Source organism: Macaca fascicularis, chromosome 17, assembly GCF_037993035.2.
Source record: "Macaca fascicularis isolate 582-1 chromosome 17, T2T-MFA8v1.1".
Taxonomy (NCBI): domain Eukaryota; kingdom Metazoa; phylum Chordata; class Mammalia; order Primates; family Cercopithecidae; genus Macaca; species Macaca fascicularis.
Window position 1 is genome coordinate 20,475,359 of NC_088391.1, and position 18,443 is coordinate 20,493,801.

An 18,443-nucleotide genomic window follows, 5' to 3' on the forward strand; every position below is an offset into this window, starting at 1 on the left:
CTCAGATCATCAGGCATTAATTAGATTCTCATTAGGAACATGTAACATAGATCCCTTGCACATGCAGTTCACAATAGAGTTTACGCTCCTGTGAGAATCTAATGCCACTGCTGATCTAATAGGAGGCAGAGCTAATGCTCGCTTGCCTGCAGCTCACTGTGTGAGCCCAGTTCCTAACAAGCCACAGACCGGTACAGGTCTGCAGCCTGGGGGCTGGGGACCCCTGATTAACTGCACACACAAAAGTTTTATACATTTAGTGGAATCACTGAAGTAAGAATTCAGGAAGCATAAGTTCTGGTACCAGTTTTATTTATAATTAACCACATACAAATCACTTTTCTACAAAATAATGGTTAACATCTATTCCTTAATTCACAGAAATATCACAAAACCAAAATCCTTCCCACGATATACTACTATTTAGTCTAAGCTTTAATTCAAAGGTTGAGAATGACGAATTGGAGAATGTCTTTCATACATAAATTGCTGTCCTTAATTCTGCAGATGGGTAATCTGTTTGAGATTAGCACTGTCATGTTTCAACCTTAGAGAACAAAAAGCTATCAACAAGATAATGGTAAAGAAAATGCTAGCCAAAAAATAACACTATTGAGAAATAGGCGCATATTAAGTTCAATACTTATAACATCTCTGATGTCAAATGACCAAAATTTAGCCTTAGGGCACTAAAGCACATTTGCCCTTTTGAAGCACATAGTAGTACGGCACATTTTATTTCACTAAAAGTGATGTTAAACATGAATGTCTTGTAGACTATTTAAAGAGCCAGTCAATGGCTAAAAAAAACTATTGTTTTTTGTTATAACTCTTTTTGTGTCTCCCTCTTCCATTCTCATCTTAGGATATTTCACTCAAAAATTTAGTTACCCACCCCAAACACATTTCTCTCCCTTCTGCCAGGGTGTAACAAATATTAACATTCTGTCACTAGAAAATAAACACTGAAGAGGAATTAGCGTGTTAATGAACAAAGATTAAGGAAGGTAATACTAACAGAATAAAGGAAAATGTAGACCATAAGCATCTGGTCATTTATCATGTACAGGTATCATGTCAAGCATTATATATTAAATCTTCAAGAGGTAAGTACTTTTGTTTTAGTGTGTTTAACAATGTCAGTTTCGTGGGATGTAGTCTCTGTTCCTGGACTTTCTCTTACATTATGGTAACAGAAAAACAAAGACTGGAGCACGGTTTACAGAGAAATACAAAACACATACAAACATCATAATAAAATAGCCATTTATATCACTATTAGAGAAATATTTTAGAGAAAACATACTTTCACCAGTGGCCTCAAATGCCATCATCCACTTATGTTCTTCAACTATCAACTTTGTTTTTCTAAGAGATGGGATCTTGCTCTGTTGCCAAAGCTGGAGTGCAGAGATGTGATCATAGCTGCAGCCCCGAACTCCCAGACTCAAGTGATCCTACATTCAAGTGATCCTCCCAAACAGCTGGGACTACAGACTTGGACCACCATTCCCAGACAAATTTTTTATTTTTGTAGAGATGGGGTTTTGCTATGTTGCCCAGGCTGCTCTCAAACTCCTGGGCTGAAGCAATCCTGCCATCTCAGCCCCCTGAGTTGCTAGGATTACAGGCATGAGGCACTACACCCAGCAACTGTCAACTTGTAATACAAAAATACCTTCAAGCTGATAATCAAGAACATTTAGTGACTTTAAAAAGCTGACAGAGTATTTCCATGCTACACAAAACAGTTCTATACACAGCTTTATAGTTTTAAAGTTCTTTGCTGGCACTTGACTTCATAGTTAACACAATGACTACTGATATCAACGAAATTCTGTTTTTAGCTTATATATATTTTCAAAATCAGTATTACCTCACAAAACAGTAAAGAAATATCACTTCTGCTGAAGAATCCTCTAAGATGAACACCAAAACTGTGCAGCTAAAACATATTGAGAATCACATACATTTTTAAGGCAATAGATAAAAATTTATACAATCCAGTGAAATTTATACATGTCCAGCGAAAAAAGGATTATTCCTCTGATTAAATGAAGCATGTATCAGGTTTAGATCAACAATACAAATCTACAAAGCAAGTTACTTCTTTTTTAAAGTTTTTTGATGATTTGGTGACACAACCAGAATATAATTTTTTAGATGAAAATTGGTCGCTTTGCAAATCTGCATCCTAAATTCCAAAATTAAAACGAAACTTCTTTTCAAACAGCAGAATCCTGGTTTGTTGTTTTTACTGTCAATGAGCTTATAGCTATTCTCTGTATTATTATAAATGAAATCACCATTCAGTCACCCTAACACACATATACTTTTTTTTGACACGGAGTCTTGCTTTGTCACCCAGGCTGGAGTGCAGTGGCCCAATCTCGGTTCTCTCTAGCCTCTGACTCCCGGGTTCCAGCAATTCTCCTGCCTTGGCCTCCTGGGTAGCTGGGATTACAGGCACACGACACCAGGCCCAGCTAATTTTTGTATGTTTAGTAGAGATGGGGTTTCACCATGTTGGCCAGGCTGGTTTTGAACTCGTGACCTCAGGTGATCCACCTGCCTCGGCCTCCCAAAGTGCTGGGATTACAGACGTGAGCCACCACGCCCGGCCTGCATTTTTTTCTTCATAGAAGAAAACAAAAGTAAAACTTCCCAAATTATGTTTAACTTATAACACATTTTGCAAAGACCCCTTAGGTTAACCATTTTGGAAATCTACATTGTTCCGAAGAAAAAGATAAGCTTTCAAAACACTATCTAGCAATTCCTAATCATTTTTCTATCATAAACATTAAAATTCAAAAGTTACTGCCACAGTGCTTGTGGCAGTAAACAGAATGTAAAATTTATCAAAAGACTAAATTAGTGTCATGAAACATAAACATACTAAATAATCAAATAAATACTGGACCCTTAGCACAGAAAATTATTAAAAGGTTGATCTGAGTGTTAACATTTGTAATATTAAATTACCTTCGTATTTCAAATATTACTTTTTCTAAACCAAACCGGCAGCTAATCAACTTTTCCTTTCCTTTAGGAACAAAAAGGATATTTAAGATATTTTCCAAAACAGTAAAAACAACTTAGTGTTTCAATTCAGTTACAACAAACCCTGCTTATCCTGTGCATTTCACTGAGGCGCTACACGCACCCAAAAATCATCATCAGAAAGAGAACTTGAACTTCCTGACTCAGAGTCTGGCTCACTGAATCCACCTAAGTCCCATTCAGTGCTAGACTCACTTGGTATTTCTTCTTCTTCAGTGAGAAAACTCTGACCAGGTTCAAGGCAGGAAGGATAAACACGAGCAGAGAGGCAAAAAAAGTTAGAATCAAACTGCAAGAGGCCTAATGTGGTACCTATATTAATCCATTGGTCTCCCCTAATATCATATTCATACACAGTCACCCGGTTCTTTTTCCATTGTGGGGTGCGAGAGGTGATGAGCAACAATTTTTGGCCATGCTTGATAATCCGGTAGTTGTTGGTCTCTGAGACCAAGGGAATATTATTCATTTGCCTCCATTCTGCCCTAACTGGGTTGTAGACCTTCATGACTGGGATGTCACAGATACAGTAGATCTCCTCATTGAAGACGCACGCTTCCTGAAAGTCATTGCGCTTCAGAGAAACGCACTTCAACCACATATTATGGCTAGGATCATAACAGAACATGCGCTTACTGTTGAGAGCATAGAGATAGTCCCGAATTACCATTAGGTCAAAGGATAAAAAAGAATGGGGCAGTGGAGCCACCAATGCCCACTGGTTTCTCTTAACATTGTAGCATTCCACTTCCTTCAACTTAACTCCAGTAATAGGGTCTCGCCCCCCCAAAATGTAGATGTAGCCATTGAGATATGCCACATCCATGCCCTCACGACACAGCAAGCGATCTGCAAGTTGCTGCCAACTGTTCTGAGCTGGTTTATACACCCAGAGGTCTGTCCTGGGCTGGGCAGCTAGATAGATGTCATGGTCAGGAGAGATACAGACAGCTAAGGTGGTGACAGTCCTAGTGTGAGCCAGACAGGTCAAAGGTGACGGCACTTTGTAAAGGTCCCCCGAGTATGGATCACAGCAGAGAAAGGGATCTCTGGGGTGTCCAAAGAAGATCACCATCTCCTTGGCACACATACCCAGTCTCTGGGGTGGATTTTCTGCTGCAGATACAAGAGAGTTGCTGCTGCTACTGCTGCTGCTGCTGCTGTTTGGCACTGGCACCAGAGACTTGTACAACAGGTCACCATAGCGCATCTGCAGGGCCCCTTCAATAACGTCCAGGCAGTACTTCTTCACGATGGGCTTGGTCAGCAGCCCTTCTAAGTAGTCCTGATCTTCTTCAGTGAAGTGCATCCAGCGCACGCACTTGAAGACTTCCGCAGCACTGGGACCCCGCTCCTTGGGAGCAGCCTCCAGCCACTGCACTGCCACGTGGCACACTGTCTGCTCACTCTCCACGTCCAGACTATCCAAGCGCAGGACAGCCAGCAGCTGGGCCAGGGTCAGATCTGCTAGAGTCTCCTCCCGAATTGAACCCATGTGGCTGAGCTGCTTGAAGTTCTGAGCTATATAGGACTGGGCCTGGGATCGCAGCTTGCGATGGCCAAAGGCGTCTGCAAACTTGAGGATGGCGGTGCAGTTGGTCAGGTCAAGACGTCGGGCTAAGAAGGAGGCACAGGCTTCCCGCACATACTCCAGTTGCAGCATGTCGGAGGCCGCGTACAGGCGCTCCACGTTGGCCTCGCTGAGAGACACACGACCCGTGTAGCAGTAGTCGACCAACACCTCGAAGGACTCAGCGTCCACATCGTGCATGGTCACGCTAGTCTGCTGGCTCTCGTACATGCCACCTGTGAACATGCTCTTGAAGTAGGGACACGCGGCGGCCAGCACATTGCGGTTGCAGGGGAAGAGGCGACCCGTGCCAGGCCCGCTGCCAGGCGTCACCACCTCGATGGTCACATCACACAGCTGCCGCGCATCGTAGAAGGACTTGAGCTGTGCCAGCAGGGCTGCAGAATGGGCCGTGTCCTTTAATTCCTCTGGACCCGTGAAAAAGGCCGAAACCGTGGGTTTGTGAATCTTCTTGGGCCGCTTCCCACCACGGGGACTGGCGAGGCGGCGAGAGCGCGGGGCGTCTTCCCGGGACTGCATGGTGGAGATGGCGACGGGCGCTGATGGCGAGAAAGGCTGCAGGACCCGGCTCTGGCTCCTCCTCAACCTTCCCTCGCTGACGCTAAGATAGCAGCGTCTCCCAAGAGACCGCAGCACGAGCCCATTTACTGAATTCAGCCCTACCCTGCGGAGCCGCCTCCCTTTATCGTTTAGACAGTAGCTGACTCACCCTCTCTCACTCCCGCGTCCTTTCTCCGCGTCTGCTCGCCTTCACAGGACCCGCTGGCTTGGAGCCGTAGAAGCCGCTACTGCCGCGTGGGCGACAATACTAGGGCCCAGGAGAACTACCGCTCCCAGGTTGCCTTTCGCGCCCCGAAGGCTGCTGGGCCTCTCGGACTCCCAGGCCGATACCGAGGGAAAGAATCCGCTTTGCATGTTGGGAGTAGTAGTTTGTGTAATATCGCGATCCTTCTCTGGTGTTCCTTGTTTTTTAACTGACGACACTCGAGAGCGCCAGTTTTCCTAGATTCGATTTTGTGGTTTGGAACTTTGGTTTTGGAATCCACAGTAGTCGCCTCGTTCTAGTATGTATTGTTCGACTTGTCTCTTTGAATTGTTTCTTCTTTTGTAAAATGTGAACAGTAGTATTTCATAGGATTGTGTGAAGATTAAATGAGTTGGTTATAGGACGCTGTTAATATTTGTTGGTTTGTAGAATAATTACTCAGTTCTTAGAATATAAAGGTTCGACAAGTTTTCTTCTAGCCTTTATATATATAGAAAAAAAAGGAAGCATCACTAATTTGAAATTATGAGCCTGTAGGAAAACAAAAAACAGCCCCCGAAAACAGAAAACCTTGCAAATTGCAGCAGAGATCCCTTTTTAGGGGTGTGTGTGTGTGTGTGTGTGTGTGTGTGTGTGTGTAAATTAGATTTTATTTTTAGGTTTACAGACAAATTGAGCAGCAGGGACAGGGAACTTCCATATATCTCTCCCCACTTCACAGTTCCCTTATTATTATTAACACCTTGTATTAGTGTATGCATCCAGTAGAAGTGAATTTTTTTTATTTTTATTTTTTACTCACTGTGCCTCTCCCTGATACCAAAAATTAACTCAGGGTTTGTAGGATTGGTTGGCTGTTGCTGGAATTAGATCCCTGGTTTTTTCACAATTGCCTGTCCTTACTTGCCATGACTAAAAGGAAACCACCTCCAATCACCTTACTTTGAGACTTTCCTTCCATATCTGCATTTCAAAATCTGAAGTCCTCTCTAGCCACTTTTCCCACTTGGTCTGTCCAATATTCAGTACCCCTTTCCCTTTTTTACATAAAAGAAGAGACATGCTTTAGGGGTCCTCACCCCAAAACACAAGGGAAGCCAGAGGCCTGGTTGGTAATTTAGCATCCTTTTAGACCCAGAGGCTCAAGCATTTCTCCCCTTGCTTGTATGAAGTTGCTGCTCCATCAGAACTGACTTTATTTTTAGTCATTCACTCAACCTTTACTTACCCATGTAGTTCAGACATTAGAAGTCACTGAGAACACCTAACACGTTTCCACTTTGGACTCACCTCCTGTGAAACCCTGCCACTGTCTTCCTCTCACATCACTGTCCACTGTAGTCAAAACAATCAGGCCACTTTTCTTCCCATTCCCTCTGAAGGACAACCTTGTGACTATATCACCGTCACACAGTCATTCACATTTCTTCACTCTGACATCACCAGAACTCCTCTCAGAGACCTTGATATCACCTTCTTTGTAGATGGTTCTTACTTCAGGAGTACAAATGGGGAATTTTAAGCAGGATACACTATTGCAGATTTTCAACAGCCTGTTAAGTTGAAATCTCCACCTAAGTTAACGTGGCCCAAATCATTGAATTCTTAAGCACTCACCCAAACTTGCATGTTAGCACAAGATAAGGGAACTAACATTTATACAGACAGCCAGTTTACTTTTGGAATTGTACATGATTTTGGTATGCTATGGAAAGAAAGAGGTTTATGACAACTGAGGAGTACCAATCAGAACCCAACTCGCTAACCTATTTACATCTTTTTTTTTTTTTTTTTTTTTTTTGAGATGGAGTCTCGCTCTTGTTGCCCAGGCTGGAGTGCAGTGGCTCGATCTTGGCTCACTGCAACCTCTGCCTCCCGGGTTCAAGCAATTCTCCTGCCTTAGCCTCCTGAGTAGCTGGGATTACGGGTGCCCACCAACATGCCCGGCTAATTTTTTTTTTTTTGTACTTCTGGTTGAGATGGGGTTTCGCCATGTTGGCCAGGCTGGTCTCAAACTCCTGACCTCAGGTAATCCACCCGCCTCGGCCTCCCAAAGTGCTGGGATTACAAGCGTGAGCCACCGCACCCGGCCCTCCTATTTAAGTCTTTACAGCTATCCAGAAATTAGCTGTTCTCAAAAATCAAAGCTCACACTAGTGGCTAGACTAACAAAGCTAAAGGAAACTTAACTGGCTGAAAATATGCTAAGGTTTCTGCTTCCCAAGAAGACATCCCCTGAATCACATGTATACTTCTCCTTGCTTAACCTACTCTAAAGATAGAAACTCTTAAGAAACTTAAGATATAACAGCTGCTAGCACCTGAGGCTGAAAAAGCAAAAAAGCAACAAGCTGGATGTTTTATCTACTCAGATGGGCTTTGGAGACACCTAGACAACTGTTTGATTTCTCTCGGTCCCTCACCTAAAATTTATTCTGCAGCCTCCATGAGGTTACACATTATGGCAAAGAAAATCTGAAGGATCTCCACAAATATTGTTCGAGATGCCCTAATATTGAGCCGTTAACTTGAACTTGCCCCATCTGCCAGAAACACAATCCTAGTCAACATGTAAAGTGGGACAAGGATGAGAGTCAACTCTCTCTAGTCCTTGTTTTCATTGGAAAATATATAAACTCGCAAAGTCTCATGGGTACAAAAATGTCCTAACCATAGTTGGCATGTTTTCAGCATGGTTAAAAGCTTTTCTCTGTAAACAAGCTACCATCACCACTGAAGTTAAGCTGAGACCAGAAAGAATTTTCCCCTCTTAGGAATCTCTTTGTTTTTTTAATAACAGTGGAGGAACTCACTTCAGTAGTAAGGTTATTCAGGATCTTCAACAAGTACTTCCAATGTTACAAAAACTGCAGTCTTCTTACCAGTCCTCTGGAAAAATGAAACAAGCAGACCAATGGTACTCTTATATTCAAACTAGCCAAACTCCTTAAGGAACTCAACCTGCCCAGAGTCTCATGCCTTATGGCCCTTGACTCTTCTATTATCCCCAATTTCTCGGCATGTACTGAATGAAACTTAATTCCAAACATGATTAATGAGTCTCTTGAAATCTCCAAACTGAATGACTCCACTTTCTCAGGATCAAGTGTAGGAAAAAATGTAGGAGTACTTTTATCTCTAATGTTAACCATTTTCTCTTCCACCACTTCCCAACCAGCCTTACAAACTGCATTCAGTTCCACACAAAGACTCTGCTCTCCTGAGGGATCCACCCAGTTGTTAATCCCAGTAATTGCTAATAATTACTATACCTCAGACCCCACCTGTTTCCCCATAGGATACCACTTTTCATGCCTTCCCCCAAGGGCATTTGGACTGATTGTCTGGGACTTCAAAATATTTAAAGCGGCTATCCCACCTGTCAACGGTGTGTCCCTCTGGAATTACCTCCAAATTGAGGCAACTACAGGGAATTGGGGAAAACCTCCTAGGGATATCAATGATTCTCTTTTCATATGCACCATGAGAGCCCCTAACACCCACTATGGCATTAATACAGTTAAAAAGGGTAGTTCAAAAAAAAAAAAAGAAAAGAAAAGGTAGTTCAAGCCTCTCCTTAACCTTTATAGAAGAAGAAAATTTTACCGCTTTGGCCCTAGAAGCACAGAAAGTAAGTTTAAACGCACAGGCCCAAATTGTTAGGCGAATCCTATAACTTTCAACTTCCTTCTAACTAGACAGGGAGGTATTGGTGCCATAGCCAAAATCTCTTGTTGCAGTTGAATAACACAACAGGACAAGTGAATGCTTAGTTACTAAACTCAAGGAAAAGGCTAGTTGGCTTTCTAAGGTAGATTCAAATAGCCTGAGACATGTTCTACTGAGCAAGATTTGGAAATAGAAGATCCTGGTTTTGAGCTGTATTACAAACATTACTAATTGACATAGTTTGGATATTTGTCCTTGCCCAAATCTCATGTTGAAGCGTGAGCCCCAGTGTTGGAGGTGGGGCCTGGTGGGAGGTGTTTGGATCATGGGGGTGGATCCCTCATGAATGACTTGTGCTGTCTGTCCCCGTAGTGTTAAGTGAGCTCTCGCTTTGAATCCCCATAAGATCTGATTGTTTAAAAATATGTGGTACCTCCCCCACCCATTCTCTCTCTCTCTCTCTCTCTCCCTCTCTCACTTGCTTCTGCTTTCACCATGTAACATGCCTGCTTCCCCTTCGTCTTCCACCACGATTGTAAGCTTCCTGAGGCTTCCCTAGAAACTGAGCAGGTACCAGTACCATGCTTCCTGTAAAGCCTGAAGAACCGTGAACCAATTAAACCTCTTTTCTTTATATATTACCCAGTCTTTGGTATTTCTTTATAGCAATGAAAGACTGGCCTAATACACTAATAATTTTCCTGTTTGTAGTCTTATACCTTGCAGTTGGGCAGTACATCATGCCTAGTCTTAAATGCTACTACACAGTCATTTGTCCTCACAAATTATTATTCAACAATGTATCATGATCTGGTAGACGAAAGGGTAACTCTGCTTCCAACTGACTTCCCAGACAGAATTTCAATCTGAACTGACAATTTTACCCATGGAGATCAAGATCTTGGAGTTAAGAAATTCCACAACGTTTTGTTTTCCTAAATCTCCTTACTCTTTTGTGCTCTGGGAAGTGGCTTACACAATGAACCATCCTTCCCATATGACGTAGATTACTTTCTGTCTACTTTTTCTCATACCTACTGTAAGACTCACTCACCGATGACCTCCCTACCTTGTTTACCTGTGACAAGGCCAAACACAGCCTTTTCATTTTTGCCTGAACCTGCTGGCAAGACCAGACAAGAGTCTCCCACTTCCTGTCATTTATCTTGTGAATCATTAGCTGAAATTAGAGCTATTAGTCTGCCACATGCCCCCCTCAATCCCAAACTAGCTAGACAGAGAGAGAAACATTTTCTGTGCAGATGACGGAGATGTCCCTGTTTACAAAAACAATCCCAACTAAAAATCATTCCATTTAAAACAAGTCTACTCCTCCCTATAAACTATAAGGTAAAAGCATCTTGCCAAGCACCCTAATCTTTGGATGTGGGGTGCTCTCCCTATTGCAATAGCCTGAATAAAATCAATGTATTTGCTTGTTTGGTTGATAATGCCTACCTTATGTTATATGCAAAAATTAATTCAAGGTGAATATCAGTACTGTGGTGGTATTATGTGTATATATGTTTTCATCCATGGTCCTGGTTCATAACTTCCATGGCGCTTGTTACAGATTTTGTTATAATCTTGAGTGTGTTAGGCCTCAGGAAACAGAACCTGTCTGACTTTCTCTTACTCTCCTTTCACCTCCCCCAAGGCAGGACTCTAATTTTCCCTCACCTTTCTGACTGTGGGTCATAAGGCCTTCATTCCAGAGAGAATCCTGCCTTGTACTCTGGGGAAGAAATGCTGATGTCATGAGGCTTCCATAAAAACCCAAGAGGACTGGGTTCAGAGAGCTTCCAGATAGCTGAACACTTGGAAGTTCCTAGAGGGTGTCCTACGTAGAGAGGGCATGGAAGCTCCGCGCCCCTTCCCTTGTACTTTGCTCTGCGTGTCTCTTCATCTATATCCTTAGTAATATCTTTTATAATGAACCAGTAAATGTGTTTATCTGAGTTTTGTGAACTGCTCCAGCAAATTAACCAAACCCAAAGAGGGGGTCGTGGGAACCCCAGCTTGAAGCTGATCTGTTCCAGGCTGGGTACAGTGGCTCACGCCTGTAATCCCAGCACTTTGGGAGGCCGAGGTGGGTGGGTCGCTTGAGGCCAGGAGTTTGAGACCAGCCTGGCCAACATAGCAATACCCTGTCTCTACTAAAAATACAAAAAATTAGCAGGGCATGGTAGTGCATGCCAGTAATCCCAGCTACTGAGTAATCCCATGCTGAGGCATGAGAATTACTGGAACCTGGGAGGTGGGGGTTGTAGTGAGCCAAGATCATGCCGCTGCACTCCAGCCTAGGTGACAGAGTGAGAATCTGTCTCAAAAAAATAATTAAAAAGAAGTTGCAGAGGTCTGAACTTGCGATGGGAGTGGGGGTTGCAGGGACTGGCAGTGGGCAGTCTTGAGGACTGATCCTCAACCTGTGGGATGTGATACTATCTCCAGGTAGACAGCGTCAGACTTGAATTGGAGGACACCCAGCTGGTGTGTGCTGCTTGGCGTGTGGGGGAAAACCTCCACACATTTGGTCCCAGAAGTTTTCTTCTGTGTGGATGGTGGTTGCTGTGGTATGCGAGCAGATGAAAAACATGGCTTGAGGGTTTTCCCAAAAGAACTACTGAACAGAAAAGCTAAAACTGTGAAGCTTCTAAAAGATAACACAGAAAACGATTTCTGTGACTTTAGGGTAAGCAAATACTCTGTAGGAAACAAACCAACAAACCACTAATCATAAGAGAAAAAAATCTGATAAACTGAATTTCATCAGAACTAAAATCTTCTATCAAAAGATACTGATACAAAAGGAAAGCATAAATTACAGACTGGGAAAAATTTTTACTCTATATATGCACATGACAAATGACTGTCTGGAATATATATATTGAAATATTTTACTTCAAAGAGTACAGTATATATTTTAAATATACTTTAAAGTATGTGTTCCAGATAGCCATTTGTCATGTGAAATGGGCAAAAGACTTGAAAAGACATTTCCTCAGAGAAGATACATGCACTGCTAAAAAACATGAAAAGGTCTCAACATTGTTAGTCATCAGGGGAAAGCTAATTCAGATCACAATGAAACACCATTTCACTTTCACTAGAATGGGGAAAATTTAAAAGACTAACAATACTGCTTGATTATGTGAATAATACTTGATTATGTGAAGCAACTGGAATTCTTGTACATTAATAGTCAGAGTATAATTGGCATGTTCACAATAGAAAATGGCCTGGCAGTTCTTTTAAAGTTAATTACTCAACAATTTCAACCTTAGGTATTTTCCCAAAGAATATAAAAATATATGTCCATAAAATGACTCATACAAGAATGTTCACAGTAGCTTTATTCATGATAGCCAGAAACTGGAAACTATTAAATACCCATAAACAGAAGAATGAATAAATAAATTGTGGTATGTTCATGCAGTACAATACTATTAAGAAAGAAAATGAAAGAAACTTTGACTCATACAGAAATGTAAATGAGCTTCAAATATTTTATGCTAAGCAAAAGAGGCCAGATATACAAGAGTACTTACTGTACGTATGTGAAATTTCAGAACAGGGAAAATAAGATACGTTAAATAAAATTAGTCATAGAGTCTGTCACTATTGGGACAGCAAGTAGGGGGATGGATTGCTGGATCGACTGGAAGGGAACATGAGAAAACTTTCAGAAGTGATAGGAATGTTCTTTTCTTTTCTTTTTTTTTTTTTTTTTTTTTGAGACGGAGTCTTGCTCTGTAGCCCGGGCTGGAGTGCAGTGGCCAGATCTCAGCTCACTGCAAGCTCCGCCTCCCGGGTTTACGCCATTCTCCTGCCTCAGCCTCCGGAGTAGCTGGGACTACAGGCGCCCGCCACCTCGCCCGGCTAGTTTTTTGTATTTTTAGTAGAGACGGGGTTTCACGGTGTTAGCCAGGATGGTCTCGATCTCCTGACCTCGTGATCCACCCGTCTCGGCCTCCCAAAGTGCTGGGATTACAGGCTTGAGCCACCGCGCCCGGCCGAATGTTCTTTTCTTAATTGGGCTGGCAGTTACATAGTGTATACAATTGCCAAACCCACTGAAATGTATTCTTCATATCTATGCACTTTATTTACTGTAGATTATACCTCAATAAAAGAATACAACATCAATTTGCAAACATTGTCCTTAGTGTAAATTTTATTATTTTTCTTAATAGTTTATAATATATATATTGTCAGGGTGATTAGGAATTTAAAGCAAACATTGTTCTTCATATAGCAAATGACAGCAATTCCCAGTGCGCAGGGTGATTAAAAGGTTAAATGAAATAATAAATTGAAATTATTTAGAGTACTGCCTGGCATACAATAAGGTTTTAGTAAATTATTTCCTTTATGATTACACATACAGTCAAAATTAACTATATATGCTACTTGTTCTGTTTTCTCTGAAATAACCAAGTGCAACTAAGAAGCCTTATTGACTGATCTGCTGCCTAAAGTATTTGAGTACTTTGGTTTAGATCTTACCCACTACCTCTCAAATTTTTAAACTCTGAATTCCCTCTTCTTTTCTGCACTTAAAAATGAAACTCTGGTCCAGGAATAGAAATAAGCATGTCATTCTGGCTTAATATGTTTTAGAGCAAGGGCTGTGTATAATCTAGAGATGGTATACAAATTCCCATCTAAATTGGGATAATCTGTTTGATTATCTGAATGTGGAGTCCTTAATACCTCCCCAGACCTACAAACACTGTAAACTAAATCCTATACCACAGTTAGTGGTATTAAAATGGAAAACTATATATTTTTAAAAAGGGTTAGATGAATTCATTTGTGTCATTGTTTCTGTAGACATGGATATCCACAGTATGGTGATAACAACCGTGCATAATGTATAGTAAAGTTTTTCTCATTTCAGCATTCTATTTTAGACAACGTAGATGATTAAAAATATAATTTTATATGTTAAGAACATATCTGAAAAAATGAAAAAATGCCAATTTACAAAACTCTAAATTGATGATAAAAATTTATTCATTAGTGGTACACTAATGATATACATGAGACCATTGGTTTGGAGCAATCAACATGTAAACTAGAGACATGAACACATGTGTATTAGGCCATTTCTGCATCACTATAAAGGAAGACCTGAGGCTGGGTAATTTATAAAGAAGAGAGTTTTAATCGGCTCACAGTTCTGCAGGCTGTATGAGAAGCACTGTGCCAACACCTGCGTGGCTCCTGGTGAGGGGCTCAGGAAGCTTACAATTATGGTGGAAGGTGAAAGGGAGCCAGCATGTCACATGGCTAGAGTGGGAGTAAGAGAATGATGGGGAGGTCCCGACTCTTTTAAACAACCAGCTCTCCTGTGAGCTAACTGAGCAAGAGCTCACTCATCACCAAGGAGATGGTGCTAAGCCATTCATGAGGGATCCACCCCCTTGATCCAATCACCTCCCACCAGGCCCCACCTTCAGCATTGGGAATCACATTTCCACATGCGATTTGGAGAGGACAAACATCCAAACTATATCACTAAGTATACTAAACACCTCATGTAAGTATGAACATCTGAAGCCTTCAAAATATGAAAGATGTCTTTATTAAAATAATCTGATTTTTAAATCAAGTCTTGAAACTGTGCAGTCCTCTTTCTCTATACCCAAAGCGAATATCCCCACCACAGAGTCTGCACATTACTTTACTTATTGGCTACCACAAGAGTTTTTATGGGTCTTCTCTCCCTCAGCTGGAGTGCCTAGTGAGTGAGCCTGCCTGCTGAATGACATCTTTTCCATATTATGTAGTGGCAGCTCACCTGTTTAAAACCTGTCATAGAGTTTTGAAAAGAATTTATTTTTACAATCCCTTTTAATTATTTTTGACTGTTAGTACTTTATTGATCCTATAGTGCTCTCAATTTCAATTTAATTTTTAAAATCTAAATTATATTTTTTGAAATAAAGTTTTTTCTTCATGGTTATTCTAAAGATTTTGTGTATATGAGGTAATAAACTTGGCTTTTCCAGAAGTTTTATAGAAACCGTGAAGTATTTTCAGTTTATATGTCCATTTCTTAACATTTTTCCATGAACATTTAAAAGCCGTCAAATTTATCTTTGTACTTTGGGAGACTAATAGGTCTAGCTGAATGATGTGGTTTCACTGAATGTCACTGTGTCAAAGAGTATAACATATGAAATCACTTAATTGGTTGAATAATAGATGTCTGAGATTCTTGCTACTTAAGTATGGTCCCTGGACCAGCAGCATCTGGCATTGCCTAGGAGCTAGTTAAAAGAAATTGCCCCAGAAATACTGAGTCAAAATCTGCATTTTAGAAAGAGCTCCTGGTGATTCCTGTGTATCCTGAAGTTTGAGAAAAACACTGTCTCGCTGTTTGAGCTTTTTGATCTACCTTTGTTTTTGAAAGGCAAAATTGTTTCAATGACATATGTTTTTATACTTGCCATACTATGAGAAATAGACTCTCTTCATTTTTTGCTGTTTTGCACAAAGTTTAATATTCACATTTGCTATTCACATAGCATTTAATATTCACAGTCCTAACTTTCACATAGTTAATAATACTTTGTCTTTAAACAAGGGATATTAAAGTCACTTATAAGTCTTATATCACTCAATTTTACTACAATTTTTCTGAAGTAGTAGATGAAAAAAATGTTTACCTTTTTTTTTTTTTTTTTTGAGACGAAGTCTCACTCTCATCCCAGGTTGGAGTACAATGGCACAATCTTGGCTCACTGCAACCTCCAATTCCCAGATTCAAGTGATTCTCCTGCCTCAGCCTCCTGAGTAGCTGGGATTACAGGTGCCTGCCACCACGCCCAGCTAATTTTTGTATTTTTAGTAGAGATGGGGTTTCACCATGTTGACCAGGCTGGTCTCAAACTCCTGACCTCAGGTGATCTGCCTGCCCCAGCCTCCCAAAGTGCTGGGGTTACAGGCATGAGCCACCGCACCTGGCCAAAAAAAAAGTGTTTAACTTAATTTGTATATGGTTTTTTAAAAAGGCTCATAGAAGGATCAAGTGACCAGTCCTAACTCAATATCAGTACTGTATTTCTCTTTCCAATGGGATGTGCTTATGTTTGGAGAGTTGAACTATCCTTTATAGGAAACCTAATATAAACTGTTTAGGTCAAGAAATGTGATTTGATTCATCAAAAATATATATTTGCTAGTCCTATTACTTTTAGCTGCTCTTTATCAAAATTCTTAAGGATTGCCATGCCTCAGTCTTAGTATAGGCCCATTTCCTTTGCTTTGTTTCATGGATTTAAGGTTGTCATCTAGAAGTTCACCGATGACTTCTTTTGTCTGCTGATTGAAAAAGTCTCCGAACTAGCAGATCCTTGTGGCTTCTCACCACAAAAAAAAATTCCTGGTAAAAGAACTATTATAAAAACAAGTGTATATTTATTTCATTTGTTTAACTGTTACTACTTAATAGCCACAAAGGATTAATAACAATGTGAGTTTTTAATACAATGAACACAACTGATAATTTGGGAAGGATTCTCTGTAGAGCCTCTTTATACAAAACAAAAAGGTCAAAAAGAACAAATGAAATCATACCCTTTCTTAAATTGTTTAAATTAGCAGTCTGTTTTTTAAATCAGTTTTTTGTAGTTTGATTACCCAACTTGACTATAACCCCAAAGCAGAAATGATAGTTCCTATAGTACATAGTACACAGGAGGGGCTCAAAAAACCTGACTAAACAATAAACCTCCCAGCTATTAATGCCAGGTCCTTCATCTATCACTCACTGTTATGTATTTAATTACAGTGTGACCAATCTATCTTGTGAATACATTGTATATATAATATATAATATTGTGCAATATAATATTATATATTATACAATAATATGTATAATATAAATCATAAACGTATATAATTATATGTATTATATAATATATAATATAAATAGAATAGAATGATATAAAAACATTGATATACAATGTATTAATATATTGACATACTATACATTTATTATTACATATGATTACATATATAGTCAGTATATTGTTTATGCCGACACTTGACTTATTTTTTTTTGAGAGGAGTTTCACTCTTGTTGCCCAGGCTGGAGTGCAGTGACGCAATCTCGGCTCACTGCAACCTCTGCCTCCTGGGTTCAAGCGATTCTTCTGCCTCAGCCTCTCAAGTAGGTGGGATTTACAGGTGTGAGCCACCATGCCCAGCAAATTTTTGTATTTTTAGTAAAGATGGGGTTTCACCATGTTGGCCAGGCTGGTCTCGAACTCCTGACCTCAGGTGATCTGCCCACCTCAGCCTCCCAAAGTGCTGGGATTACAGGCGTGAGCCACCACACCTGGCGAGCACTTGACTTTTAGCTGAAGTATCACCCCAACTTTTTGTGTCTTCCAGGAGTAGCACACACAGAGTACAGATAACCTCCCTGGGATCATGACTTTAAATAAAAGATACCTTCATCCATTGCTTGGTGTCAACAGAACACCAGAGGAGAACTGGATCATTTCTATGTGGTTGAAAAACTGCAGTCTGTCTCTAAGAACTTGTAAAACAAAACACTCTTCTCTGCCAAAGTTATTCCTGCCCGGTACCTTTTTCATAAGTGGATCTAGCTTCATTTTCTCATTTGGCGAGGCAACAAAGACTTTGATGGACAGATGGTTGTAATCCAGTGCACAGGTCATGTGCAATGAATTGAGAAATGCTTTTTAAAAAACTAGTTTTATCTATCTACAGAGACCAGAGACCAACAGAGAATGAGTAGCAGCTGTTGAAGATATCTGGGCTAGTTAGTTCCAGTTTTCAGCTATTATTTTAAAATTGCAGGCTGGGTGCAGTGGCTCACACCTGTAATCCTTTGGGAGGCCAAGACCAGTGGATCACTTGAGTCCAGGAGTTTGAGACCAGCCTGGCCAACATGGTGAAACCCCATCTCTAGTGAAAATACAAAAATTAGCTGTATGTGGTGGCACACGTGAGTAGTCCCAGCTACTTGGGAGGCTGAGGCACAATAATTGCTTGAACCCGGGAGGTGGAGGTTGCAGTAAGCTGAGATCACACCACTGCATTCCAGCGTGACTCTGTCTCAAAAAAATTGTGATGAAATAACGTTCATGTACAAGTTTTTAATGTGAAGCTAAGTTTTTATTTCTCTGGGATAAATGCCCAAGAGTACATTTTCTGGGTTATATGGTAATTACATGTTTATTTTTGTAAGAAAATTCCAAACATTTTTTTCAGAGTGGCTACGTCATTTTACATTCCACCAGCAATGTATAAGTAATGCAGTTTCTGCACGTCTTTGTCAAAATTTGATGTTGTCCCTTTTGAAATTTTAGCCATTCA

The 18,443-nt window shown here is 40.7% G+C and overlaps 1 protein-coding gene and 1 long non-coding RNA gene across 9 annotated transcripts in view; one reads left to right on the forward strand and one right to left on the reverse strand.

Annotated features, from left to right (window-relative positions):
• Window positions 1–295: 295 nt before the first annotated feature.
• KBTBD6 (kelch repeat and BTB domain containing 6) lies at window positions 296–5,464 on the reverse strand. The gene has a single exon (XM_005585724.4). The coding sequence runs from the start codon at window positions 5,171–5,173 to the stop codon at window positions 3,146–3,148; it is 2,028 nt and encodes a 675-aa protein (XP_005585781.2). The 5' UTR covers window positions 5,174–5,464; the 3' UTR covers window positions 296–3,145.
• Window positions 5,465–5,619: 155 nt separating this feature from the next.
• LOC141408971 (uncharacterized) overlaps window positions 5,620–18,443 on the forward strand; it is a 177,162-nt gene continuing 164,338 nt past the window's right edge. For 7 of the 8 annotated variants that reach the window (XR_012426870.1, XR_012426868.1, XR_012426871.1 and 4 more), the window contains exon 1: window positions 5,620–5,718. This is a non-coding gene — a long non-coding RNA (uncharacterized lncRNA). Of the gene's footprint in view, window positions 5,719–17,924; window positions 18,073–18,443 lie in introns of all 8 variants that reach the window. The other variant, XR_012426869.1, reaches the window with a different exon arrangement.